Source organism: Anticarsia gemmatalis, chromosome 21, assembly GCF_050436995.1.
Source record: "Anticarsia gemmatalis isolate Benzon Research Colony breed Stoneville strain chromosome 21, ilAntGemm2 primary, whole genome shotgun sequence".
Lineage (NCBI taxonomy): Eukaryota > Metazoa > Arthropoda > Insecta > Lepidoptera > Erebidae > Anticarsia > Anticarsia gemmatalis.
Window position 1 is genome coordinate 6417762 of NC_134765.1, and position 27555 is coordinate 6445316.

A 27555-nucleotide genomic window follows, 5' to 3' on the forward strand; every position below is an offset into this window, starting at 1 on the left:
CTATTTAATTATGTCACTATCTGCGTGAATACACGTTTTGCATAGTTATTCGTTTTTAATTACGTATTTTACATGAATTTTACATTTATTGTGTACGCAAGTCTGCGACTTCCTGACTTCAAAAGACAAAGTGCAGATAAAATGTTTTGCTTTCGCCTTTTGATCTTGAATATAACAATAGGTGCGACTATTGTTAAGTTTGAAAGGATAATGAATTTGACGTGGTAAGAAATATGATCAATATTTCTATTCAAGGCCCGATCGCCCAAGGCTTTTGCAATTAGACGTCGACAAACTTGATAAAATTCTCGACAAAGAACCACTCCGGCGGGTGTATTGTTCCTAAAGTCGTATCCTGCCTGTCTATAAATAAATAAGCATTTTCATTCCCCTTTTTGTATTGATTAACAAATACGTATTTCAATGGATCACAAAATGAGTACCTGAACACAACACAAGAAAAATTGCAGATCTAACTTAAAAAAGCAATTATTTACTTTTAAACTTTCATCTCTCTCGTAACAAATCTATTTCACAAATCCATCCATCTTAGTACAGTTAGCATAAACATCTATGCAGAAAGACTTTATACCATCGATCATACTATTTAGCATACCGTGGGCGTAAACTGTAGGATCGTTGCTTGCGAGGGGCAACAATGCACACAATGCCTCAAGAGCTAACAATCTTATTACTGATGGTGGCAACAAAGGACTTCCCCGTGATTTATGGACTTAGGAACTAAGACACACTCAGTTAAACTAAGGATTACTTTCAAGATTAGTAGCCATTTAGAGGTTCTAAGAGAAGCAGGTAAGGCTAAATTGCACAAATATTTTACCGCAGCGGAATTTCTAAGGTCTTGGGTCGAAACTATACATCACTTAGGTTCTCTTCGTTTGTATATATTGTTAGTACGTAGATTGTGATAAATGGTTTCGAATATAATAACGGTGAGGTGGAAAATTTGCATTGTTACAGTCATATTAAAATCTAAAGCAGTGATCCATTTCTGTTAAAGCTCCGATCAGAGCAAGAAACGATCTGAGTTTTCGACAGTGACTTGTTTATAATTAATTTTAAAGTTGAAGCTCTCACTAATGCTCTCGTTTGATCATTAGGAAGGAAGTAATACTACGCGCGGATGAATAAATTAGTCACTGTATCCTGGAAAGTAACATAACACCCTTTCCGAAGCCCTTTACGTTAGATAAAATTCGCACGAACTTAAAAAGGAAACGGCAAATTGTGCGTAACTTTAACCACCTATTTAGTAGTATTGAGCAGTAGCTCGATTATCTACTACTATCGACTATCGACAACCGGCTCGCTATCGAGAAATTTTCAATGAAAATCTGATCAGCGCCTGTAGCGAGCGTCGTAATAACTTTTTGTGCAGTACATTTTAAATGTCAAACTCTCGATACTCGACGGTTCCGATAGTAGAGAATCGCGCTACTGTACAGTCGGTACTATTAAGCATAATCGCGGTACTGAGCAGTGCGGGTACGGCGCATGCGCAGCCGGCGCCAGCACAACTTGTCCTGTCTGTCTAATGAGGCGAGTATTTTAATTGCGACCCAATATCGCGCCTCGCGCCGCGCGTCGCTCACCGTCAATATTTGCATAGCTTGATTAAAGCTTAATGCTTGTTTTGGCTGTTTTTCTTTTCAAACAAGCAATACGTATGTATTCTTAGCCAATAACCGTAAACTGTTGTAGTGATCTCCTCTATAAGGTTCTTGCATCATTAGCCTAAGATAAAAGCAAGTATTCTGATGCAGTATTTTTTAACACGGATCCATGTTATTGCCCCGTTTGTTAATATCGCAAAACAAACATGGGAATAAGTCGACTAAACATTCCTAACAATAGTTCATAATATGAACGTTTAGTTTAGAGCTGTCAGCTCGAGTCTTATCGCTTCTTTTGAGGTTTCTTTGATGTGCGAGACATAGTATTCGTAGGTTCAAAATAAGAGTTTCAAATTGGACCTTAATTCAATTATAACCTAAGGACATCATAATTATTATCATCAGACATACATGAATGTAAATTCTATCGTTCTAAAGAGGTTGTACAACGCAACATGTGACCGCGGTCTCAGACAATACGAGGTCTTCCAGTGCAGTTATTATCATAACAGTATTAGGGGCGTTGACGAATATTTAAACATTAACTTACACATCTCGGACTAAACAATCGCCTCGGGGAATGTATAACAATGTTTCGTCATCGCTCATGTGCAATTGATGGCCGAGATATTTGTGACCACCCAAGATCTTGGATTTCTAAAGTGAAGTTATGAAACTAGCTGATGGCAGTAATGGGTTTTTTTATTACTCATTACTGTTTGGTGTGTCAAGGGTCTCCTCCCAAACGAGGGAAGGGTAAGGCCTTGGGTCCACCACGCTGGCCAAGTGCGGGTTGGGGACTTCGCATGCCCTCAATAAACGTATTCAACAAATATTACACATTATCATACTAGGTTTTATCACAATGTTATCTTTCACCGTTAGATCAAGTGATAGTCTTTCTGTGAGACTTAGATAATGGTTATAATTGCCTAGGCATAAAAGGATAATGACCTTTCTGGTAAAATGTAACAATTAATAGTACGGGTACAGTAAAGACAGTTACATAGGATTTGTTTGCCTTAACAACATATAGGTACCCCTATCGCCAATTTGAAGAAAGACCAATTAGAGAACAAAATGTTAAAACTATGTAAAAACCTTGAACGGTAACGTAGAATAATGCGGGTTGTTTTTAGGACAGTTTCGCGTATCAGTGGCCGCATCCTGTGGATTATGGCGCAGTTATCGATGGTATCCGGCCAGGACTGGTGGCTCTAATACTTCGATACTGTACCGCGAACTGATTGGTGTTGTGATGAAGCTCCTGGTTTTATTCGTGGTGACTGTAGTGAGTGCTAGTGGAGATGACTTGAAGTGTGAGTACCGTAATGTTTGGGGCTTACCTCTTGTGTCTGATTCAATGATCTAATGTATCATCCTCGAAAGTTTTTCTATGTTTCTTTTTTCGGATAATATTGAAAATTTTGACAGATCTTTCATACTTTACCTGTCAGACTTACACACATATAGATAGAGCCTTTAATCTGATAAAGTCAGTAGACCAGCCGAAATCTTGTGTATCGAGCTTGTTTAGAACTCTTCTGTTCGGGAATACTGAACAATAAAATGTACCCGCACTTTGTCAAAACCTATTTGCAGTAAAGTATTCTAACACCACGCATCCTTTAACTACTAGTCGCATATAACTTTCCCTTAGTTAGAATGACTTAGCATGAGTTAACATAATGTGTGTATTTATAGCGAAGCTCGTGGACCCGGCGTGGCACGATGTCATCGATGAAGGAGGACTGCACCTCGGCAGTGGCAGGGCCAAGCGGTTCTTGACCATCCAGAATACTCAGATAGTAAGTACACTTTTACAAATAATGAAGTTTTAAATTGGCAAACAATGTGATTATGACAGTCAGTTCTCAAGAATTGAAATTTAGGAAAATAAACTAGAAAGTTTTGTAGGGAAAATATAAGTGCGCTAATGTTGGATTTTCTGAAAAGTTTGATGAGATCGTAATCGTGTTCAGTCGCACATAAATGTAAATATAAAGGGCAACCTTTTCATAAAAAAAAAAAACTTCCTTAATGTCAATACAAATTAAATAGGATGTGAGGTTTCTCTTACAAAAATGGTCATAAACAACAAAAACTTTAAATTAAGTTTTTCTATAAGTTTAGCCTTTGCATTGCAATATGACATAAAATATTATAAACGAATATTAGCTAAGTTATCAATTAACTAAATATAATTAATTTTAATATTTTTATCATTACATAGCACTGCTTCAGTAGCAAACTGATCATTAAACAATGTAATAAAATGTGACTGTATTATCTAAACGGAATTCCTAGTTGTTTAGAATTCCAACGATTTATTTGTATGACACCGAAGAACAATGGTTGTCGTAAAACAGAATTGTTCAATGATTAAATATTATTACACCTTGCAGCAATAAAACGGTGCTATTTCAATAGCCGTAGACAATTTACAGATGAGTGATGATGATGAAGAAAGGTACTTAAATATATCCGCTAGTAAGTGATTACTTATAGCAATTCCTTGTTTATTACTTCTGTATTTGTCTTTGAATTATCTTTCTTGTTTTCAAACTTTCTCTGATGCGCATTTAGCGGCAACTGCCGCGCAGAGGACACGGGTTCGAATACTGGGCCGAGCCTAAAAGTTGATTCAGAGTTGTTCATTAACATTATAGTATGTATGAACTTGTAATAAAATCTTTTCTCTACACAAAAAAGCTCGTGAGGCACCTACCCTCACGAGCTCACTGAAAGAAATCTAATGAACCGTGTACTCATTTGTGATTCTTGAAGCCAAAGAGATTTTATTACAAGTGCATACATACTATAATGCGAAAAGACTTTTCCCCCGACCTAATAATTTCTCTGTGAATACCCGGATTTAGGAAGTTTGGTTGCAGACCTCGAATTTTACCAATATTTTACCAAATATCAATTGCTACTCAGTTAAAAGTGTTTTCCGAAACTTTTATGCAATTCATAAAATTATGTAATTATACAATATACTGTCGGTGAATTAAAGAGCGTATAAATACTTGCATAAAGTGCAAGAATGCATGCAAGAAGTGCGCAACAAGTTAATATAATAAAACAGGTATAATTGTCAATTAATATGTGAAACTATATTCAAATCAATTAAGTAGTCGGCGCGGGCGCACGTCGCCGTCGTCGCCGCGTCGTGCCGCAACACGGCGCCAATAGATCCCTCGCACAGCTATCGAAACCATCAACAAAGTCATTAATTCGTAAAACATGTGCAATTAGAAATTATTTCCGCGTATCTCGTTCATTTACATCATTAAGTTTAGAATAAATGTTTGTCACGCCTAGTAACAGGTAGTCTCGACACTCGAGTGCCTACCTGTGTGCTTGCAATATGGGCTTTTAAACGTTTTTACTGTATTATTTATAAGAGTACTTAAGTTAATAGATATTACAGCGATGCGGTGTTTGAGATTCCTATTTCAAGTAGTACAATTTCTATCCATTAGAGGAAAGTTCCGTTGACTGAGTCTCTCTAAATTAAATAATTGATGACAGTAAACTTAGAGTCTTAATTAACAGGTAGTTACATAGCCTTGAGCGACATATGTCTATTTGATGCTGAAATATGTTTCTAAGATACAAAACTCACTGGTTTACTACCTAAGCTTTAGTCTCAATGTTGATGTTAAATTCTTCCTTCTATTGTGCTATTCTGCTGCTGCAATTCTAAAACGAACGACTCATATTGAAATTTCTCTGGATATGAGGAGAAAAGCTTACGACATTGGAACATTGTTTTGCTTATTGTCTCCAGAATAGCATGCAAGCGCCAGCATGCCTGCTGCCGACGGGCAAGACCGGTAGATGCAGACCAATACGCTACTGCATACAAGACGAGTTTAGCAAAGACTTCGTTAAGTTTATGGAATACGTCTGCGTTCTTGATCATTCGTGAGTATGCCCAATATAACAGTTCTTTTTAGACCCCGACCGAAGGATAAGTATCGTAAATTGATGAGCGGATTTTTAAATGTTATGTATTTTAGATTGTGCAATATTGTGCAACTCGGATTCACAGTCAAAATAACAGGATTTGGGCCTTCCGCCTGAAGCTAAATGAGTAGGTAGTTATTACAGTATATAAATAAAATATCGTTAAAAATTTTGAAGCCAATTTTTTCTGATAAATAATACTAACAATGATTGTTTTGAAGCTAACAAAGTCCTTTAAAAATCCTAATTGTTGTTCTAAGGTCGGTGGGAGCATGTTGTCCTGATGTAGTGAAACGGGGTGGCGCAGAAGGACTGGCTGGAGATCTACCCGCGACTGCACCGCAGGAGGAACAAAATGAAGCTGCTATGAAGGTCATCAGAGCTGAGAACAGAGGTTCATATCTATCAAATTAGAATAGCAACTGATCCAGGTTTTCGAAAGAATCTGAAGCAGCTTTGCAAAATACGTCCTTGCAAACTTTGGTACATAAAACTGCGTTATAATTAAGTTTTCTTTTACTTCGTAGGTTGTGGCCTGAGTACTCGTCAACAAAGCCGCGTATTAGGTGCAGCACAGGCAAACCCTCGTGACTGGCCGTGGATGGCATCTGTCACTCCTGAAGGCTTCGAGCAGTACTGTGGTGGCACCCTTATTACTGACAGACATGTTCTTACTGCAGCACATTGCACGAGGAGGTAAGCTATCCCCAAGAACCATTTTAAATAATCCATACTAATCCATACTAATCCATACTAATATTATAAATGCGAAAGTAACTCTGTCTGTCGGTCTCTGTCTGTTACTCAATCACGCCTAAACTACTAACCTAACTTGTATGAAATTTGGTATGGAGATATTTTGATACCCGAGAAAGGACATAGGCTTCTTTTTACCCCGGGAAAATGACGCATTCCCATGGGAATATTTAGGTGGTGGCGAAGTCGCGGGTAAAAGCTAGTAAATAATAATCGTTTACTTTTCAGAGTTAGACTACGTTTCTGGCGAGTTTTCAAGGCTTTTTTTTAGTATTGAGAAAGAGCCACCTCATTTGTCTATCTGGTTATTCCACAGGTGGAAGGCCGAAGAACTGCTCGTACGTCTTGGTGAATACGATTTCAGACGCACCAACGATTCCCGCACATCAAATTTCAAAGTGCTAGAAGTTCGTCAACACGAAGGCTTTCAGATAGCAAACTACAGGAATGATATAGCGATCTTGAAGTTGCACCGTCCTGCGGTGTTCAACACTTATGTCTGGCCTATTTGTCTGCCGCCTGTCAGCTTACAACTCACTGGTGAACCTGCTATCGTTATTGGTAAGAATCTTATTAAATACTAGCCGACCCGCGCAACTTCGCTTGCGTTACATAAGAGAGAATGGGTCAAAATTTTCCAGAAGCAACGAAAAATGTTACAAAAACGGTTTGTAACATTTTTCGTTGCTTCTTCGCTCCTATTGGTCGTAGCGTGATGAAATATAGCCTATAGCCTTCCTCGATAAATGGACTATCTAACACTGAAAGAATTTTTCAAATCGGACCAGTAGTTCCTGAGATTAGCGCGTTCAAACAAACAAACAAACAAACAAACAAACAAACAAACTCTTCAGCTTTATAATATTAGTATAGATTTAGAATATCTGCTTGTAACTTCATTACACTATTGTTTTAAAAATAGGTACTTGGTATCATTAATCTGGTATAAGCGAGCTGGAGTATTATTTAACCACCAAATGATTGTCACACTTTCTCTCTGTTTTGCTTTCTTTGGTGGTAAGAAAATAATACAAACCTACAAAGAAAGTATAGGAAAGATTAAACCGCACCGTTTAAAGAGAAACTATTCATCTTAAAGGTTGGGGAACACAGCAGTTTGGCGGTCCTCACAGCACTGTGTTGATGGAAGTGACAGTACCGGTGTGGGACCAGGAGACATGTGCAGCTTCCTTCACCGACTCTGTGTTCGACGAGAACATCTGCGCTGGAGGACACGAGGGAGGCAAGGATTCTTGCCAGGTACGTCAATTTTAATGAGTTATTGATGCAGAATTATGAAGACTACGTGAGTTTGTTTTTTTATTTTATTTATTTTTATTTATTTATTCGGGAAAACTAACAATTACACACTAATATACAATAAATAAAGAGCATGCATAAAACAGTATGTGTGAGTGTGTAACTCACTACATTTTCCACAACTTATATACAAAATGATACAAGGAAACTTAGCACATTCAAACTTAATAACTAACTTTTCTAGTTCTTGTTTGAGTCACCATTTACATTTAGATTTTGTTATACATATACATTTTTAAATTTTACCATGTTTACAGTTCCTTTATTTTATTGTTTACCTCACTACGAAATTTACAGACAGATAATGAGAACATGTCTATATCCGCAAAATGCTTGTTATACGTATCTACTAAGCGACGTAGAGGTGCACGCTCCCCAGCATTAGTGCGACAAGAATGTACTGCAAACGGCGGCCGAGCGCGCACCTCTCGTCTTATAACAGTTCTAGGTACTATGTAATATAAATTGTTAGTTAGGTCTGAACAGTCATATCTATTATTACAGAGATCATATAAAATGTTTTAACCAAGAACAATAAAGGGTTCTCAGATAAACAGCTTCAAAACCAAGACACCGCACATTTGTGTTCCTACACTACCCGCAGTCTTGCTAAAGGCCTTACTAGTCTGTCGTTTTTACCGTGTAAGATTTGCGTGTTCTAAATTTTTCTTCTTGTCGCCTGCTATAAAAACAGTTTTAAAATAGCCATCTTTTTTTCGAAGGGTGACAGCGGTGGTCCGTTGATGTACCAGATGCCAAGCGGTCGTTGGACGATCATCGGTGTTGTGTCTTGGGGCGTGCGCTGTGGAGAGCCCAATCACCCCGGCATCTACACCCGCGTCGAACACTTCCTACCCTGGATCGTACAGAACACACGTTTCTAACTTCTTAAATACTCACCCTCTTATTCATAAACACACTATAAACTTATTTTAGTTAAAAAACTACTATAATATGTTTTCTCTCTTTCATTTCGCTAAGGAGTGAAAGAAACAAAACACTTTATAAGCCAGTCATAACTTCATATATTTTTATGAATAAGAGGGTCAGGTGATAAGTAGCTCGATTTCCTACTGATACCTACTCTGGACTATCGCGTAGAGAACGTTTGACTATTAAAATTGCTCTAAAAATAATTGCAAATTGTGTATTACTCGGTTATCGCTTCGTAGCGAAAGCGTTTCTCTTAATTGTTAAAAATAATACATCAAGTAAATCATTCATATTAGGTATTGTTTTATTACTACTGTTTTCTGGGATACCCATGTAAATATATAAAGTAGAAATGGACGGCTCTGAAGCTGCATAATTTAATGAAAATAAAGTTGTCTATCAGTTACATCCTGTGGATTATATTGCAGTTATCTATGTCCTGTCATTTCAGATTTGATGACGCGGTATTTATTTAAATAGTGTTCTCGGCATAGTCGGCATACAGTAATGTCGTCATAAATAATTTTGACGTATTATCTTGATGAATTTGCAGTCGAAATCAAAATAGAAGTGTTTAATTATTGTACATATTTTGTTAGGAAAAAAGAAAAGTGTTGTGAAGGATTCGTACGTATTTTTGATGTCAAATAGAAGATTAACAAATGCTTGGCCCTTAATGAATTGATGATGCAAATAAATTAATCTCATTAAATATCTAATTAACATAGCAAATACGAGTGCCAACTGAGGTGTGTCAAAACAACTTCGTTTAATCTAGAATCACAAATTAATTTTAAATCACCTTTAATACAACGCGTATTTGGTAACTAATGCACATTGTAGGCGTTAGCAAAAGGCTCGGTGATGAAAAATCATGTTTCATATCCTTATGGAGTTTGGCCAGACATTTGGTTTGCTATTTAAGGTTTTATATTTCCGCTGACTATCCGACCATTCAAGTCTTTTTTTAAAGAATTTCTGCATAGAAAATCTTATTATATCTAAAAGTGTTTTAACGTGATTGTCGTGGCAAATAGTAGGTAGTAACAAGGTGCATGAGATTTATAGAATAGGCCAATCATCAAAAGCTTCATTTTTTTCTTTAAGTCGCTAGTAAACACCGCTTTACGTAGTAAAATACTTTTATGATGTACTTTTTTGGAATTAAACTGTTTCTTTCATCTATTTTTTTAACTAAAGCAGTTTAAAATTTCTAGTAGGTTAAAGTGAGTACACTTTCGTATTATCAGTATTGGTATTATGTACAACTTTGTACTAAACTGACAATTTCCAATTCACATTTATCTAGCAAGTGCTAACAAACACTGTTTTGGTAGAGAGAAAACAAAGTAATTGACAAAAATGAGCTTTTCACTGCACTATATTAGGAGCGAAGTGTTCTATAATGGTTTACATAACGCAATTGATTAGAGTCTGCAAAACGGTGTAAGTGCCGTAAGTGGTTATAATGAGGAGGACGCGTGGGCTCATTGAACAAAACGCTTCTTTATTACATACTTGTGTGTTTAAACAATTGTCATGATATTACTAATTTGGGAACCTGTGTCATACTTAGGCAGTTTTGAAAATAAACGGAGTTCTTCACATGAGTACTTCTTTATTTTAACCTGCTATGTATCATAAAACGTAAATCACACAAGCATGATTGACTGATAAATATTTGACCGATCCAGCAGTGAATTTCGGAGTGCAATAAAACGGATAAATAAATTCATTACGAATATTCTAATTTATTCAATAATAGCTTTCCATATAAATTGTACAATTCATAATCCCGATCATTTATAATACTTACTAAACGGTTATAAATTACCGCAACATGCATGCCATGAAGTGAGAGGGTAAAGTCAGTAAATTTTGTACTATTCTAATATACTTTTATTTAACATCAATATAATCTATTTTGATGTACAGAGATTTACGTGACTATGCTTGCCGCCTCAGCGGCATGCGACAATAGGTGCCTTTACACACACACGCTCTTTCGCGCGTGAAATAACAATCGCGCGTGAAAGAGCGTGCGTGTAAAGGGTGTGCACCTCTACACACACACTCTATCGCGGGTTCTTAGGAGCGTAAAGGATAACGCGAGGGAAAGCCTGCGCGCTCTTCGCTAGGGATTTTCTGAGGCTTTGGTCAACTCATCCCGCTTGATCTCATCCCGCGGGATGAGTTGTCCTAGTACAATTTTTGAATCGGACAACTCATCCCGCTGATATATTTTACGATTTGTACAGACTTGAAAAAAGTGGTTCACGCGCATTAGGGCTAATTCTCAGTGTGGCAACCGACTCACTAATGTACTATTCCCCGTTATGGCCACTGCCCCTTTTGGCTACTTCTGAATAGAGCTTCTTCTTAAAATTCGGAATTGATTATGGAAGTAAGTACTACTACTAAGTCTAGTCAACAAGTTTAAAAAAAATGACGTTTTATTTCTTAATAAGTGTCCCAACATATGTAATAGTCCCCGCGACACAAGAGCAATTCTTAGAGCGGGAGTTGTCCTTTCGAATCCCACCCGGGACAAATCTTTGTGTGATGAGCACGAGTATTTGTTCTGAGCCTGGATGTCAATGTATTTATTAAAGTATGTATTTAGAAGTATATAAGTATGTTTATCAGTCATTTGGTTACCATAGTACAAGCTCTGCTTAGTTTGGAATCAAATGACCGTGTGTGAGTCAGATGATATTTATTTATTTATTTAAAAAGAAAGGAAATAAAATATATCGATAAATAAGTGAGTAATAATATTCATCAGACATATTTGAATATACAGCTTATAACACAAATAGAATATTTATTTAACCTCATCTCCTACTGTAATAAAGTTAAGACCACATTTATAGCAACACTTTTGTTCACGAATGTACAAATATTTCAAATAATACAGTACATTTTTACCTTTTCTTTAAAGCGGGATGAGTTGACTAAAGAAAAATAATAAAAATATTAATGTGGACAACTTATCCCGCGGGATAAGTTTTAAGTGGGATGAAATGACCAAAGCCTCGATTTTCTTCGCCGGCTTGACAAATGAACGCGCGTTGTCTTTCCTTTCCCCTTACACGGCCTTTATACGCGCGCTCTTTCACGTGCGATTTTTGTATCATGCGCGATAGAGTCTATGTTTAAAGGTGGCTAATAGGTAATCCAACCTGTAAGGCTGCAGCCGGATTTGCTAAATTCGATAGTATAATTTGTCATTTAAAAAGTCTTGTAAAAATAGCTCCTGCGGAACACGTCAGGAGCGCTGACTATTATTTCAAGTTTTTTTGCTACTTTTAGAAACCATCTCTCTAGCTGAAACGTCACAACTGAATAATCATGATCGGGTTAGTCTCAATTTTATAAGTATTACTTAGTTATTAAAACATGGAGTAGTTTTAAAGTTATAACATGTTCATGGTGATGGTCTCGCCAGCCTCTTCGATGGCAGTCAGCATGTCTATAACTTGCTCGTAGCTGATAGTCGGGTGGAACTGGAAGGCTAGTCGGAAGAAGTTATTGTGCTGCCGGAGCGGAGAGTATGACACCATCAATTTTGACGAAAGGACTAAAAGCTCCTTTATTTTTGGTGTAACCTGAAAAGATTAGTTATATTCACATTTAGTAGTTGTCGCCCGGTAGTCGAAATTCGACTATAATTAATTTAAATTATAAGTTATTTAATAGAGTCATTCGGGTCAAGTGTGCGCACTTTCACCTTTGGGACCACATTGTGAATTAGAACAGTGTAATCAGTAAAATAAAAGAAACATATCAAAATAAACATTTATTAGACTACAATTTGGAAGACAAACTAAATCTGTAAGTATATTAGTTTTCATTCAAACAGACAAAAACAACTGAAAGTCGGAATGCGAACACTTGACCCGTGTTGTGGGTAAGTGTGCGCACAGCTATGGGGTAAAAAGACGCACTTGGGGCAAGCGAACGTATTGGTTAATTTGACCGAAATTAATGATATTAATTTAATTGTTTCACCAAAATTATCTAGCCTTTGAAGTAAATTTAATGAAAATTAACCAGAACCAAACATCTCCTTCTCAGAAAATCCAAACACAAAACCAACAAAACTACTTGAACATTCTAGGTATAAATATAAAAAAATAAATACCTAATCAAATAAAATAATTTGTACTGTTTCTGGCTTAAACCGACCTATTGAAGATGCAGCTACGTTTAATTTAAGTCTTTTGCGAAGACATGACTCGCTTATACTAATTGCTTTACTTTTACCCTGTTCAATTAGAGCTTTTGCTTTAGCGATTTGTTGTAACAGTCGCAAGTTCAGGTTTTTTTCTAATATAATTTCGAAACATGGCGCTACATTAAAATAAATAAGTAAATAAGAGTTTATTTGCTACTAAAATTATATAAATTTATTTATCTTTATGAATCCGGGCAAGTGTGCGCGTGCGCCCACTTACCCGCGCACACTTTCCCGCAGACCCCAAAATTGAATATAAGAACCGCTGAGTCCAAAGTAATGAATATAACTTTATATCACGCTTGCAAATTTCAACAACAATAACCATTTAATTAAAAAAACATGACTTTCCTGGTGTTGCTTTACAATCTTGTGTGTCAGAATGTTTTCCAAACAATAAGAAAGACACAATCAAATGGCCTAAAACAGTTTTTTGCAAATAAATAAACAACAAAGAGTGGTGCGGCGCACTGACATGTCGCGACTAGTTGGCATCGCTTGCAGCTACGATTGACCAAAACAGTCACCCCCGCCCCCTCACCCCGATCAGAGATATAGGCCCTGCGCTCACTTACCCACTGCGAACAGTTACCCCGAATGACTCTATCATTTATGACATTCAGTAAGACCTCAGTAAACCTATAAGACGGTACTCTTTGTCTATGTCAGTGCTCTATGTATATAGGCAAATGTCAAATGCGTGGTAGTATGTGTAATGTTTTATTTATTGATTTAATGTACATACTTTATAAGCATTATTATTAAATTATTACACATAAACTGTAAGTGTGCCAAATTTCAAACTTCTACGTCCGCACGTTTTTCGTGAAAAGGGATCTTTTACAAAAAATCTCATAAAAAATTTAAAAGTCCAATAGCAGAGGACGCTCGGTAATCGAACGCGAGACATCGTGATCAACTGTATTTAGACAGACAGTTTCAATATTACTATTAAATACTATTAAATATTATCTCACCTTATGCATTAGTTCATTTCCATTCTTTTCTATATTCCTCATAAAGGTAGGTATATACCAGAAGCAGACATTAGGACATTGGAGCTCATCAGAGACGAGCTTGAAGCCAGGTCGGCTGGCGACGGTGTCCAGGCAGTACTGGGCAATTGCCATGGTTTGATCTGCTAATTGATTGAGGCCGAGGTCGCCCCGCGCCTTCCAAATCATCCATAGTTTAAACGCGTCTATCTGTAATTGTATACTTATTATGACTAGTTTTTATAAATATGTAATATTTAGCATGTTATACCCGACGGTGTATAAAATGGCTGTTTGGTCGTTTACAATATTGATGCAAAATGGGGCGATCATGTTGTCATATACCGGACACTTTAATGTGATTTACTATTTAAATGTTATAAAACAAATTAGAAAAGGACAATAGCAATATGACCAACCCGGACGTCTTACCCCAGAACTCATGCTCAGGGCAGTCAAAATATTTTAATTAAAAACAATACCACGCCGATACCACTGCGTCGGGAGGTCGTGGTTTCGATTCCCACACGGAGCAATTATTTGTGGATCGCACAAATAATTGTTTCGGGTCTGGTTGTGCTTTGTGTCCGTTGTTTGTATGTTTGTAATTGTCCCCGCGACACAAGAGCAATACATAGTGCGGGAGTTGTCTTTTTAAAAATAATAAATAATTTCACTTTTATACCTTTCTTCCACACTGCACGCTCTTGTCTCCCGTATCATACGACACATCATAGAACTTGTCTTGCTGGAACAAGTACTGTGCTGCAGCTGAATTAGCCTCGTGCAAAAGACCCTTGTCCCGCACTAGGATCATCGAACATTGCAGAGGAGCACCCATCATCTTGTGCGGATTCCATGATATTGAATTGGCTCTGAAAAAGCAAGGTTTGACGGTAGCAATTTTTGAACTTTCATCGGTAGCCATGTATTTAAGAATGGTACTGAAGAAGTAGATAATGGGTAAAATTTCCTTTTAATTAATTCGTCCGTCAGACAGATAATAAAAAAAATATGCACTTCATTTTGCCTGTTCCAAATAAATATTAATTGAATTTGTTAAAAGTAAAATCGCATTGAAGTTTAAAAGTGGGAGTTATTAAATCAGTATAACTAGGTGAAGGTGTAACGGCAAATAAAATAACAAATATTATACCTTTCTATGCCTTTAAGTTTCATCCTGTGTCTTGGTGACAACATTAAACTCCCGCCCCAACATGCCTGAAAGAACAAAAGCACAAAATATTAATAATGTGCACCACGGAAAAGCCTTTTGAAATCTTCTTAGCAATCTGTACCTCGATTCTCTGCCACTATCGACTACCGGCAACCGGCTACCTAACGAAATTTTGACATTTAGAATGTATTGCCAAAAAAGTTTCTGCGACGCCCGTCAGAGGCGCTGATCAGATTTTCATACTAAATTTCTCGATGACAGTTCGGTTGTCGATAGTAGAAGAGAATCGAGGCACTCGATTCTCTACTACTATCGACTATCGACAAAATTTCGTTAGCTAGCCGGTTGCCGGTAGTCGATACTGGTAGAGAATCGAGGTACTGATCTAAATAAGCTTTTTTGACTATTCGTAGCTACTTACATCAACGTGCATCCAAACGCCATGTTTCTTACAAACATCGGCAACTGCATCTATATCATCAATGGATCCCAATACTGTAGTTCCAGCCATCGCGTTCACGAAAACCGGATACCTACATAGAGCCTTCTCTTTTTGTATGGCTTCATCGAGCTTTTGGACAAGAATTTGTCCTTTACTGTTGACTGGTATTCTTCTGATCTGATCTGTGCCGAATCCTAGCCAGTGAGCTGCTTTTGTGATGGAGTAGTGACTCTGGAACAGGAGTTTTGTTTTATTAGTGACTGTCCATTTATTATAAAAGGCTAAAGGTACGTAGGTAGTTTGCTAGAGTCATTATTATTAATGGTATTACAATTAGATTATGCATAACGATCATGTGGGCTATTTCTCACGCAACATTAGGTTAGGACAGGAAGAAGGTATGTTTATATTTGTACAATTCAATGCATCTCACAGCTGCGTAACACCACAAAAGTACATAACTCAATAATGCTTCGTATATAGCTGTCTTTTGTCTATCAACTAAACATGCGTTCACATTAAGATCTAAAATGAAACAACTCACATCTTCAGAAGTAAATAGAACCATTTCGGGTAAGTTCTTCATTCCCTTAGCCTTGATATCGGGGAAGGCTTTGTACCTGGCTGCCACAATCCCGTACATGATGGCCATGCTTCCTCCCGGCGCGAAGATACCGTCTCCATCGGGAATACCGAACAATTTGAGTATGTGCTCAAACAGTTTCAGCTCAATCAGAGTGAATACTGGACCCACTTCGAAAGTGTACCTGAAATGATTTGGCAAATCTACAAAGTCTGGCGAAACTGATACGAAATATTCTAGGAATTTATGGAACCAAATATATTACGAGCATACATTATTCAAATGTGTCTGACGCCGTGGGTGTTATTGGAAAGTTCAAACAATAGTTTTCTATTCTACATAGAAAGTTAAGTTAACAAAGCTTAACTTGCGTCTTGTTTCGCATTATAACGTTATTTGGCAAACATACATACAAATAGTGTTTGTATTGCACGTAAGTCTAATGCTCAGGTAAAGCTTGGGACTTTTATGCAACATTTCGAATTAGCGGACCAGAGTCAGAATCATGGATATAGATAATACTAAAGGCCGCCCGCGACTTCTTCCACGTGGAAATCCGTGTAAATTTCGATCCCTCGTTAACTCCAGTATAAAAAGTAACCTATGTGTTGCCCAAATTTCATCGTAATTGGTTCAGTAGTATTTGCGTGAAAGAGAAACAAACATCCAGTAACACTAGTCGATTTCCTTTCAATCAGATTTTACTATTCTTCTTTTCATTAGTATTTTAATAAATTTTAATATAACATAATCAAATGTTGACCGATAAACCGATTAGTTTTCGATTTTCGCATCATACTTACTGACTAGAATTAAAAGCTTCAGTGATCCATGCGCCGGCCAGTCCATAAGGGTCCGTGGCAGAGAACAGTTGATTCCTGAAGGTAGCCTTGTGGGTCTTCACACTATAGTGCAGGACTTTACGAACACATCGCTCCAGCTCCTGGTCATTCACCCCGGTAGTTACGTTCAAGTCCGTATCGAATATTGCCTGAAATTATCAGAGATTTTTCTTTTTAATCACGCTTTTTAGACAAGGTTTTATTGGCGGTACTGTTCCGTGTCAAATATTAGGTCGGGGAAAAAGTCTTTTCGCATTATAGTATGTACGAACTTGTAATAAAATCTCTTTGGCCTCAAGAATCACAAATAAGTACAGGGTTCATTAGGTTTCTTTCAGTGAGCTCGTGAGGCACCCAAATATCGAGCATTTTTGTGTAGAGAAAAGATTTTATTACAAGTTCATACATACTATAATGCGAAAAGACTTTTTCCCCGACCTAATATTATCTGTTGGTACCTTGTCAAAGAGAGGGGTATTTTCCAGAGTAATACCGGGTCTATCCCACTAGTCCCGTTGAGTTGTCCCGTGACGGGACAAGTGGCACTATTTTGTCCCAGTTGTCCCGTGGCGGGACAAGTGACACTGTTTTGGTGCCATTTGTCCCGTTGCAGATAAATCACGGGACTAATGGGACAGACGGAAGGGTCAAAACAACTGGTTCCATTGAGTTGTTGTGTGAGAACAGGTACTTGGTACTTTGATAAGATAGCAGACGTTATACGTTGTGTTGTAGTACATTTTTACTTAATTTCTGGTAGATAAGTTGGAATTACATTAGGTACATGTTGAATTGACTTGAGTGTTTAAGCTGCTCCAGGGGCCTGTTAACAATATATTTTTAGTTTCCTTACATTATGTTTTTTCAAGTAGGTAATTCCGGATAAACATTTTACATTCTACTCTTGTCAATTTAATTATAAAGTGAAAAAGCCCAAATGGTAAAAAAAAACTTCTTGTGAATTTAAAGTTTACATAGAGTAGCGTACAAATACAATTCATCATCTGCTATCTTACCAAAGTACCAAGTACCTGTTGTGACACAACAACTCAATGGAACCAGTTGTTTTGACCCTTCCGTCTGTCCCATTAGTCCCGTGATTTATCTGCAACGGGACAAATGGCACCAAAACAGTGTCACTTGTCCCGCCACGGGACAACTGGGGCAAAATAGTGCCACTTGTCCCGTCACGGGACAACTCAACGGGACTAGTGGGATAGACCCGTAATACCTACATCGGTAGGTCACCAAAATAGATTAATGATAGATCATGCAAATATTTATCAAGAAAACATGTTAAGAGTAAACTTTAACTATTTTAGATGCTGACGCGCCATAGTTTGGATTATTGATGTAGTTCGTTTCATCGAAATAATAGATTTTAATCTGTTGAAATAATAATTACTATTTAATAGTCTATTGTTTAACTTTAATCACGTTTGTGGCAACGCTTCATAGCAGTACCTAGTAACAGTCTGCATAAGGAACTAGTAGACTTTATAATAAACTAAGTATCATAAAGACACACACTTTACTTGCAACAACTTCTAATAAACTCAACCTGTTTGTGCAACAAGGAGTATGTACTTGAAAATGTAAATAATTGTCATAGATAGTTACCATACTTGTATTATCAAGGATTGTTCTATACTCGATAATGTGTATATTTCCGCAATTCAATCAAGTGCATAATTAACGTGAATAATGGTAGTATTAATCGGTTTTATATTAATATTGTAAGGTTCTTGTAATAATGTAATGTAATGTATATATTTATGAGTAGTTACTTATTTATTTCAACTACATTACATATCCAGTCAAGTATTATTTTTCTTTTTTGAGAATATTGCTTAGTCCAGAATAATTCATATCTGCAAATTGGGTTCAATTCACATTTACCGATGCAAATAAAAAAATGGACTTACAAGAAAACCGAACCTGGCAAACTATCATATCAATAATCGTTGGAATTAATGAAGTCGGGAAAATTTAAAATACATTTGTGACATACGATTTTAAACAAAACCATTTATAGGAAGTGAGAAAAGTCTTTTCACATTATAGTATGTATGAACTTGTAATAAAATCTTTTCTCTACAGAAGAAAGCTCAATATTTGGGTACCTAACGAGCTCACTGAAAGAAACCGTGTACTCATTTGTGATTCTTGAAGCCAAAGAGATTTTATTACAAGTTCATACATACTATAATGCGAAAAGACTTTTCCCCGACCTAATACAAACACACTACAAACAATAACAAAACAAACTTTAACCCAAAAACCTACAAATACCCACAAAAAAAAACCACTACCTGTAATTCCTTCGGATGAACGAAACGCACCAACGGCGAACTATCCGACCTTTCATCTTTCACTATTCCAAGCACTTTGTCTAAAAAGGACGTTCCATTTAACGCCATAATTACTTATTTAATTTTTACTTCTCGTGTCTCGCGTGTTCACAGCCGCGCAGAGCCAGCGAGACTGAACGGCCTGAACGCAAATTGACAATGCAACATAAGCCCTACAGGCCTACTTACTATAATCGAACAACTTAGTAGACAACCTTGTACGCAGTGTTCGCAGTTCAGATGTATACAAAATTCAGGCTTTAGAACATCAGTGACCCCAGTGGCTTATGCAGCTGCCGGTGACCTGTTTGAAACAGTTACTTTATTTTTGAAATACACAGCAGAATGGACTTAAAATTAGATAAATCGTGCATACTAAAGTTACCTACTAAGTTGTCGGATTATAGGAGTACATGGACCAGTCGTGTTAACCCTAAGGTCATATTAGTTTACTACGAGTACATTACAATGACCCGGCATGGATTATGTCACAATTTTGCTAATTGGCCGTTTATAAACCAGTCGATTTATGTCTTAGGTACTACTAATAACATGCGTTTTAAGGTACGAGGTCAGTTAATCGATACGCCGAGTTTACATTATAATTATATATGAAGAACAATGTAGGTTCAAAACAATCAATAAATGGAATTAGGTACTTACGTCCTGTACTCTCCGGCTTATATAAAAACAATGGACATAGAGGTACAATTTATGAAGGATTGCTCCGCGTAGGAATGGACAACCACGCGCAGTGGTAGCGACCAGTTGACAGCTAAGCCATCCATCCATTAATTATTATTACACAATAATAACACTTTACCCAGGTATTCTTTGCTCCGAAGTCATATACAGTTGGTATTCGGACTGTCCCGAAGCTATTCGTCGTAACTAACTTAGTACTAACTAGTTATTATGCATTTAATTTTGTCGTTAAAATCCCAAGGCTCTACAACATTCTCTGCGGCAAACGCAATAGTAACAGAAATTGCAGCGGCACTGGACATACATTAACCTGGATTATGTGGTAAACAAACATGTGAGGTCATTCCCATTTATAAGGCAATTAACGTAAGTGTTATATTTTTTCTACATAATGAAGTGAAATAAAGAACTGACGGCATGAATGCACGCTAATTAATCTCTTCGCTAGTCATCGTTATCAATCCATACTTCCATACTAATATTATAAATGCGAAAGTAACTCTGTCTGTCTGTCTGTCTGTCTGTCTGTCTGCTACTCAATCACGCCTAAACTACTGAACCAATTTGCATGAAATTTGGTATGGAGATATTTTGATACCCGAGAAAGGACATAGGCTACTTTTTACCCCGGGAAAATGACCCATTTCCCGGGAAAATTCAAGTGACGAACGAAGTCGCGAATAATCAATATTATAATGACATTGAAATAACAAAATTCCGTTGTCATGGCAACTGTTTTAATGGCGGATATGCCTTAGCGCGACTTTATTATATTAAGAGATATAAATAATTTTGAGAATATTTTTCGTGAAAAAAAAAGCATATTTTATATCATCACGCTACGACCAATAGGAGCAGAGTAACAGTAAAAAGTGTTACAAAAACGTGGAAAATTCTGACCCATTCTCTCTCATGTGACGCAAGCGAAGTTGCGCGGGTCAGCTAGTGTTTAATAAATTACTTTCATTTGTAAGCGTAACGTAATAATAATATGTGTTGTTTACTATACATTTTATTATTTATTACTTTATCACAGGAGTAAAAAGTGCAAAGGACATGAATTATTGCTGTTTTCATTACAAATAAAATAAATAAGAATAGTTTTGTAAATTCGTTGCCATCATTTAGGTACGTAATATTATCTCGCGTAAGACCACAATAGCGCACAAATTGAATACTAACGATTTCGTTTCTTTAGCATTATACCTGCACCTGTGAGGAAAGAAAACTCCGTGTTAGTACTAACTTTATGGTACTTATAGTGGTGTGAATATAAATTTTCAAAAAACCTCTGCAATGACCAAGAAAAAACAACAATGTCAAAAACAAGATCTAAGTTGACAAGCGTCGAAGACAACTTCTTGTATTTTATTGTACGCCAATGCCGATGCTCAGTAAAGTACAAATAAATCACTTAAAGTTAAAAGATACTGGAGTCCATGACCTCCTGGATTTTATTGACATTAGGTTAAGTGGTAAGTGACAGTAGTAATTTCTTCCAGGCCTTTACTCAAAATTATTTTACGTGCCGTTCACAAAACACTGCAAGCATGAATTTCCTCAAGACTCGCACACGCTCCCGGTCCCGAAAGAACTCCACTAGCATGATGGTGAGTACAGAAAAGTGGCGAAATACCCGCAAAATATCACGTCGAGGTAACGACTTTGCCGTAGAAGACGACCTCGATGATGACGAAGGTCCACAATATAAAGAAATCACAGACTGGGTGCAAGAGTTCTTTGATAGAAAAAGCGAAACCACAGATATCGATCAAGATGTTGAAATATGTTTGACTAAGAAACAGACACTCATTCTATCTACACTCGTACCGGATGAAATACTGCATATGGACAAGTAAGACATAACAGTTTCTATTAAAGAAAAACAGAATAAGTAGTAACTAGTTACTAGATACTAGAATGCCTGCTCATTTTGACTAACTGCTAGTCTTAGTTATAAATAAAATTATTATCTCACACACGTTACGCATTTTAATGTTACATTACGTAGAAATCTGGTGATTTACGCTACCCATTATTACAGATTTGACACTTCGGAAACAAAGCGTTTCGTCGGAGTGCTCTTGATGGCCGATGTCTCAGGCTACACTGCTCTCTCAGAACGTTACAACAACACTGGCAAAGGCGGCACGTACCGACTCACCGTCACTCTCAATACATATCTTGGATCTCTCATAGAAGTCATCTACAGCCATGGTGGGGACATCATTAAATTTGCCGGAGACGCATTCTTAGCCCTCTGGAAGACAGACAAGAGATCATTTTTGTGCCACACTATACATACAGTAATTGCTTGCGCTCTCATTATCCAGCATTCTTATTCTTCCTACGAAACTGATGTAAAAGTTAATCTAAGAGTCAAGCTCGCAATATCAGCTGGTAATCTTATATTTGCGCCCATCGGCAGCGGAATAGATATGAGCTACATTATTTTTGGGCTACCTGTGCTTGAAGCGAAAGCAGCTGAAAGTGTTTGTGCTTCAGGAGAAGTTAAACTTACTCCTACCGCTTGGGGTCACTGCTACTCCAGAAATTATGATCATGTTATAGATGAAAATGGTTATGTCACAATCAGATGTATTCTGTACGATCCCCGCGATGGCAATGTTACAAAACCATTTCTGGGTTTCGGCAATTTATCAAGACAAATCAAACAACCGTTCAGTGCTATCGAGACTTTGCCAGAGACACTGTGGGATTCTTCAAAAGAACAAAATTTTATAGAAATCTTGAGGAAAAGTGAAGCTTTAAATCTTCGTAAAAGTATATTATTAGCTGGAGAAAAGAATTTAGGATGCGACATCCGCAAATTTATGATAAGACCAGTTCTAACTCAGATCGATGCACATCAACCTTTAGAATACTTGACTGAAATGAGACACGTGTCTATATTATTTATTACCCTTAAGCCAAAAGATTCTACTTTTGCACAACTAATAACTATTGTCAATAACGCTTACCAAATCACATGTGAGATTGTTTACAAATCCATGGGATGTGTTAACAAAATAATTCTTTTTGACAAAGATATTATGATGTTAGTTATTTTTGGCTTGCGAGGCTTCAAACATGAATCTGAAGCTCAAGTCGCACTCAAGTGTGCGTACAGTATAAAGAAGTCAGTGTCTGCCCTCGACGGGGTGTTGGAAGTGTCTATAGGTGTGACAACGGGTCAAGTGTACTGTGGGGTGGTGGGACATCCCTTGAGACGTGAGTTCACAGTCATCGGAGCCATCGTCAACAAAGCCGCTAGACTCATGTGTGGATTCAGAAATAAAATTACATGTGATGAAACCACCTTTGTTAAAAGTAAAATGTCCACGAATGGTTTTACTTTGCAGCCGTCCATCGAACTGAAAGGTATTGGTAATTCTGGTAAAATCTATGAATACACAGAGGAAATAAGAGTTAAAGAATTGTATGATATACCTATGATTCCCCCAATACTTAACCGGGTCGATGAAATTGAGTATTTCGAAAGCTGGTTAGATCAAAGTGACTCAATATTTAGAGATTTTGACGCTCTCTTAATAGTAGGAGAGTCTCGCCTCGGTAAAAGCAGAATGCTAGAATGGATGGCGCGAGACGCTCAACACAGAGGGCTTCACGTATGCAACATTCGTTTGACATCTATACATTCTGCAACAGACTATTTAGCTTTAAGCCAAATAATGAACCAACTATTGGATCTCCAAGAACCCATTCAAGGTTTTGATAAAGAAGAAAGAATTATACAGTTGTTAAAAGTATATTCTGATGACTTGTGTTACTTGAACAACATTATAAAAGTACGCTTTGCTTATCATGAAGGAATACACTCATTAGATGAAAACAAGCGAAAAGAGAAGGCGAAACTGATTTTTACTAAATTAATTAAGGCTCTAAATGAAACTCATATTATATTTATAGATGATCTACAAAATTTAGATCCATTTTCGTGGGAATTTATATCTGTAATGTTTAATTCATTAAACATATTTACAGTTTTGTCCGTCACAAGAGGAAAATTCAGTACAGTACACAATTGGCTTTACAGTGTTTTTATTAATAGCAATATTAGGAAAATGTCTCTAACTCCTTTGGATTCTGAATGGATTCCAGCTTTAGCTTGTCAAATATTGGATGTAGACGGAGTATCAGACGATTTATGTAAAACTCTCCAAGCTAAATGTAAGGGAATGCCCGGTTTAGTAGAAAGCTTTATCATTCATTTGTTTTCAAGCGGTGCGTTGGAAATTAAAAATATTTCAGAGAGCGAAATAGATATATGGAAAGATGAGGAAGACCTACAGTTCCCGGACCCAGCGTTGTTACATCCTCAAGCGTTACATTCTATGGATCAAGCCACCCTTGATGACCTCATAGCAAATGAGCCTAAAGAACATAAAAGTATTTGTATAGTCATTAAAAAGGAAGAACTAAAAACAAACCTTAATGTTCAAAATTTGGATGCTTTAATTATGATACAAATAGATTCTCTCACACCATACCAGCAGTTACTTTTAAAAATTGCATCCGTTATTGGTAATGTTATACCCAGGGATTTATTGGAAAGCATAATGTATGAAAATAACTGGTTAATAACAGCGAAAGCAGTAAAAAGATTATTTGCTTTGAACATATTCACATGTGCAAACTCTGATTCAATAAACAAATGGGGCCGCAAGGGACCTGTTGGCACTTTATCTAGATCAGCAAGTGGCGCGTGTAATCCTAATCTATGGTGTGAATGTCATTTTGACTTCATACCAGAAGATTATGAGAATATACCTAAATATGGATTTTGTAAGTTAATGAGGTTTCGAAATAAAAATTCGCGCAAGACTTGTTATGAACTATTACCGATGAATCAAAAGAAGGAATTTCATTCTCGAATTGTAAACTATTTGACTAACAACAAACAAAAATGTACTGATTGTGGCGGTAAGATAATGGTGGTTCAGTCAATGTTGAGTTTACCTGAAGATCAATCTGAAGCAGGTAGTCACACTAGCTCTACCGAAACTTTGTCCTCGATTGAGTTCGACGCTAACAGTCTACCGCGCGCGTCGGTTCTTAGTGAAGAGCAAAAGTCTTCAATGAAAGCGTTTAGTTCCATTGATTTGAATAAAAATACTTCAATATCTACGTACGCAAGTGGAAGCATGAGACCGGCAAGAGCATCGAGTGAAATAAAGTCCATTCCTAGAAACAGTAATGACACTGCCAGAAGCTCTACAGTTCAGCCCATTCTGAAAATAAAGCAGAATGAAAACGAAGTATCCGAAACGCAAATAAAACGAAAATCTCTAAAAAAAGTCACAATGACAGATTCTTGCAGGTTTCTGATAGATCTTTATCCGGCAGAAACAAACCACAGTAAATTATTTGATATGATCCGTGCAATCACAGAAGCAGATGATCTCGAAGATTGGCATAATCTCGGAGTTTACGATAGTCAAGATGATATCAGGGCAGCAACAAACAAAGACTATCTTAAACAATCGTTATGTGTAAAGATTGAAAAAGGTGTGTCTCAAACAAACTTTGCCAAGTGTACATGTGCAGAATTAAATATTACAATTTGCGAACAACTTGTACATCACGCACTACAAGCAGAACTCAAGGTAAATGCTGTAGAATTTCTTATAAAATACAGTTATTTATGTGTCTTGAGTAATACCGTAAGTAATGTATTTCCAAAACTAGAGGAAGCGGAAGAAATGTGTGCATCTCTTCATGGATCTTTAGATCCATTTGATGAAAAAAGATTTTTGGGAAAAATATTTTCAATACGAGCTGCCGCATGTTTAATACGAGGACAATTAGTAGCAGCCAAAATAGAAATTGAAAGAGCAACAAAGATTTATAATATTAATCTAGATAAAGTTACAGAGTTCCTCAAATTAAAAAAAATAACTTCACTTATAAATTTTCAACTAAAGAAACAACGTAGGCATAAGAAGATTTTACAAGCTGATTCAATATTTTGCTTAAATGTTGCAACTTTAATTTACTCAAGCACTGGAGAAGAACGGTTATCAAGAATAGCCGCTCTTCGCGCCCTCAACGTCGTTCAAATAGTAGAATGTTCAGTAGTTAATATCTGTGATGCATACAGCAATGCCATGCAAGTGGAGCTTGATCGTGGTATGCCCGAAAACACAACAGAAATTGAAATAATGGCAGTCCAAACATTAAGGCAATTGCCGAATCCAATCGAAGCTGACGATTTATTTGCCCTTGGGAAACTTTTTATGACTGCTTTCCAATGTAGGATGGCCAGAGGTCATCTCGCTTCAAGCATTCGTTCCGGATTCCGAGCTTTAACCATCAGTAGGTTTATCCAAGCAAAGGCCGTAACTTTGGAAATAGTACCTGACTTGTTCTATGTTCTTCTTGCTCGCCGTCGCATAGAGGAGACAATCGATATACTTCAATTTGCTTTACGATCAGGTCAACATCATAATATATCGTATGAATCCGAGACTTGGTACTATGCATTGTGTATAGATTTGATACTGGACGCAGGTTTTGAGCTGGAATCGCCCCAAGATATCAGTCGTTTTGCAGAATATGCTATTAGTAGAGGTAAAACTGCGGGTGGTGGTAGACGGCGTTTAGTAGTAGGATTGTGGACGTATTGGCTCCGTGCAGATTCTGAAAAAAAAGCTAAACGATTTGAGTCTGAAGCTTTAAGTTGGACATCATGCGAAGATGATTCTTCAATGACGTCTCTTTTGAGCGCAATGAGACTAGCAGAAGGCATGCTAGAAAGTTTAGCAAGAAAAGTCGACGATTTACGAAAGGCAAGTTGAACGAAAGCTGACGAACATTTTATTGTGTAAATTAGTCATTACAAATAAAAAAGTAAACTAAGTATATCTATGAAACTCCTTTGCAGGTGGTTGATTTAATGGAGCTAAGATCAATAGCTGACCGAGAACTCGCTAGACTAGAGAAAGACACCCGTTTAGTACGTTCAATATTTCCTCGCTGGTATCTGCTGAAAGCCAACTCCGCTAAATTATCCGGCCGGATCTCAACCTCAAATGCTTTCTTTAATCAAGTTTGTATAAATATTATTATTAATTGTATTTTTAAACCGTAAAATGCACAATATACTATGCAGCTATAATTTTAATTAGGTACAAAATTCAATCCAACTTTTGATAAAAGTAGTTTTTCGTACAACTCTATTTTCGATATTACTATTAAAATTTTATCAAGCGTTTGATAAGATAATTCTATATGTTTATAGGCCTTAGAAGAAGCACGCAAAATAGACAATCGACTAGAAGAACATTTGGTGCTAGCTGCCGGTTCAGATTATACGATATGGCTTCAAAACGCACGCAGTGGTTTCTTCGACAGCTGGCGCGCGGGCGCACAACAGGCACGCACTGCATGGCACGAAATTATGTATAGGATCAGTACATCAAGGCATTAAATAAGTTTTATGATCAAATATTGTATGAATATCAATTATAGCATCTAGGCAGATATCAGTACATCCATCGTCGTGATTCAATAATATTCATGATATAATAAAAGCTGCTTATTATATAATATATGACACATTCCTTCTTCCTTTTTTTTCACTGATAA

General features: G+C 36.9%; 3 protein-coding genes across 6 annotated transcripts; 2 read left to right on the top strand and 1 right to left on the bottom strand.

Moving 5' to 3' along the window:
* The first annotated feature begins 2795 nt into the window (after positions 1–2795).
* On the top strand, positions 2796–8910 carry LOC142982118 (venom protease-like). Its single transcript, XM_076128464.1, has 8 exons — positions 2796–2953; positions 3339–3442; positions 5428–5564; positions 5867–6000; positions 6134–6302; positions 6679–6923; positions 7462–7622; positions 8405–8910. The coding sequence occupies exons 1-8, from the start codon at positions 2893–2895 to the stop codon at positions 8564–8566; spliced, it is 1173 nt and encodes a 390-aa protein (XP_075984579.1). The 5' UTR covers positions 2796–2892; the 3' UTR covers positions 8567–8910.
* A 1432-nt stretch (positions 8911–10342) lies between these two features.
* LOC142982117 (cysteine sulfinic acid decarboxylase) lies at positions 10343–19379 on the bottom strand. Of its 2 annotated transcripts, none has more exons than XM_076128463.1 (8): positions 19204–19379; positions 16853–17040; positions 16011–16233; positions 15446–15697; positions 15004–15068; positions 14533–14722; positions 13830–14057; positions 10343–12223 (listed from the first exon to the last, which is right to left on the bottom strand). In XM_076128463.1, the coding sequence occupies exons 1-8, from the start codon at positions 19309–19311 to the stop codon at positions 12032–12034; spliced, it is 1446 nt and encodes a 481-aa protein (XP_075984578.1). In that variant the 5' UTR covers positions 19312–19379; the 3' UTR covers positions 10343–12031. The 2 variants fall into 2 exon arrangements, with proteins under 2 accessions (XP_075984578.1, XP_075984576.1); XM_076128461.1 differs by having other exon boundaries at positions 19201–19379.
* An 828-nt stretch (positions 19380–20207) lies between these two features.
* Positions 20208–27518, top strand: LOC142982300 (adenylate cyclase type 10-like). 3 transcript variants are annotated; one of them, XM_076128726.1, is made up of 5 exons: positions 20208–20313; positions 21450–21802; positions 21992–26756; positions 26852–27016; positions 27209–27518. In XM_076128726.1, exons 2-5 carry the CDS (start codon positions 21498–21500, stop codon positions 27395–27397), a joined length of 5424 nt encoding a protein of 1807 aa, XP_075984841.1. In that variant the 5' UTR covers positions 20208–20313; positions 21450–21497; the 3' UTR covers positions 27398–27518. The 3 variants fall into 3 exon arrangements, with proteins under 3 accessions (XP_075984841.1, XP_075984840.1, XP_075984842.1); XM_076128725.1 differs by lacking the exon at positions 20208–20313 and having other exon boundaries at positions 21432–21802; XM_076128727.1 differs by lacking the exons at positions 20208–20313; positions 26852–27016; positions 27209–27518 and having other exon boundaries at positions 21432–21802; positions 21992–25574; positions 25657–25835.
* Positions 27519–27555: the final 37 nt, after the last annotated feature.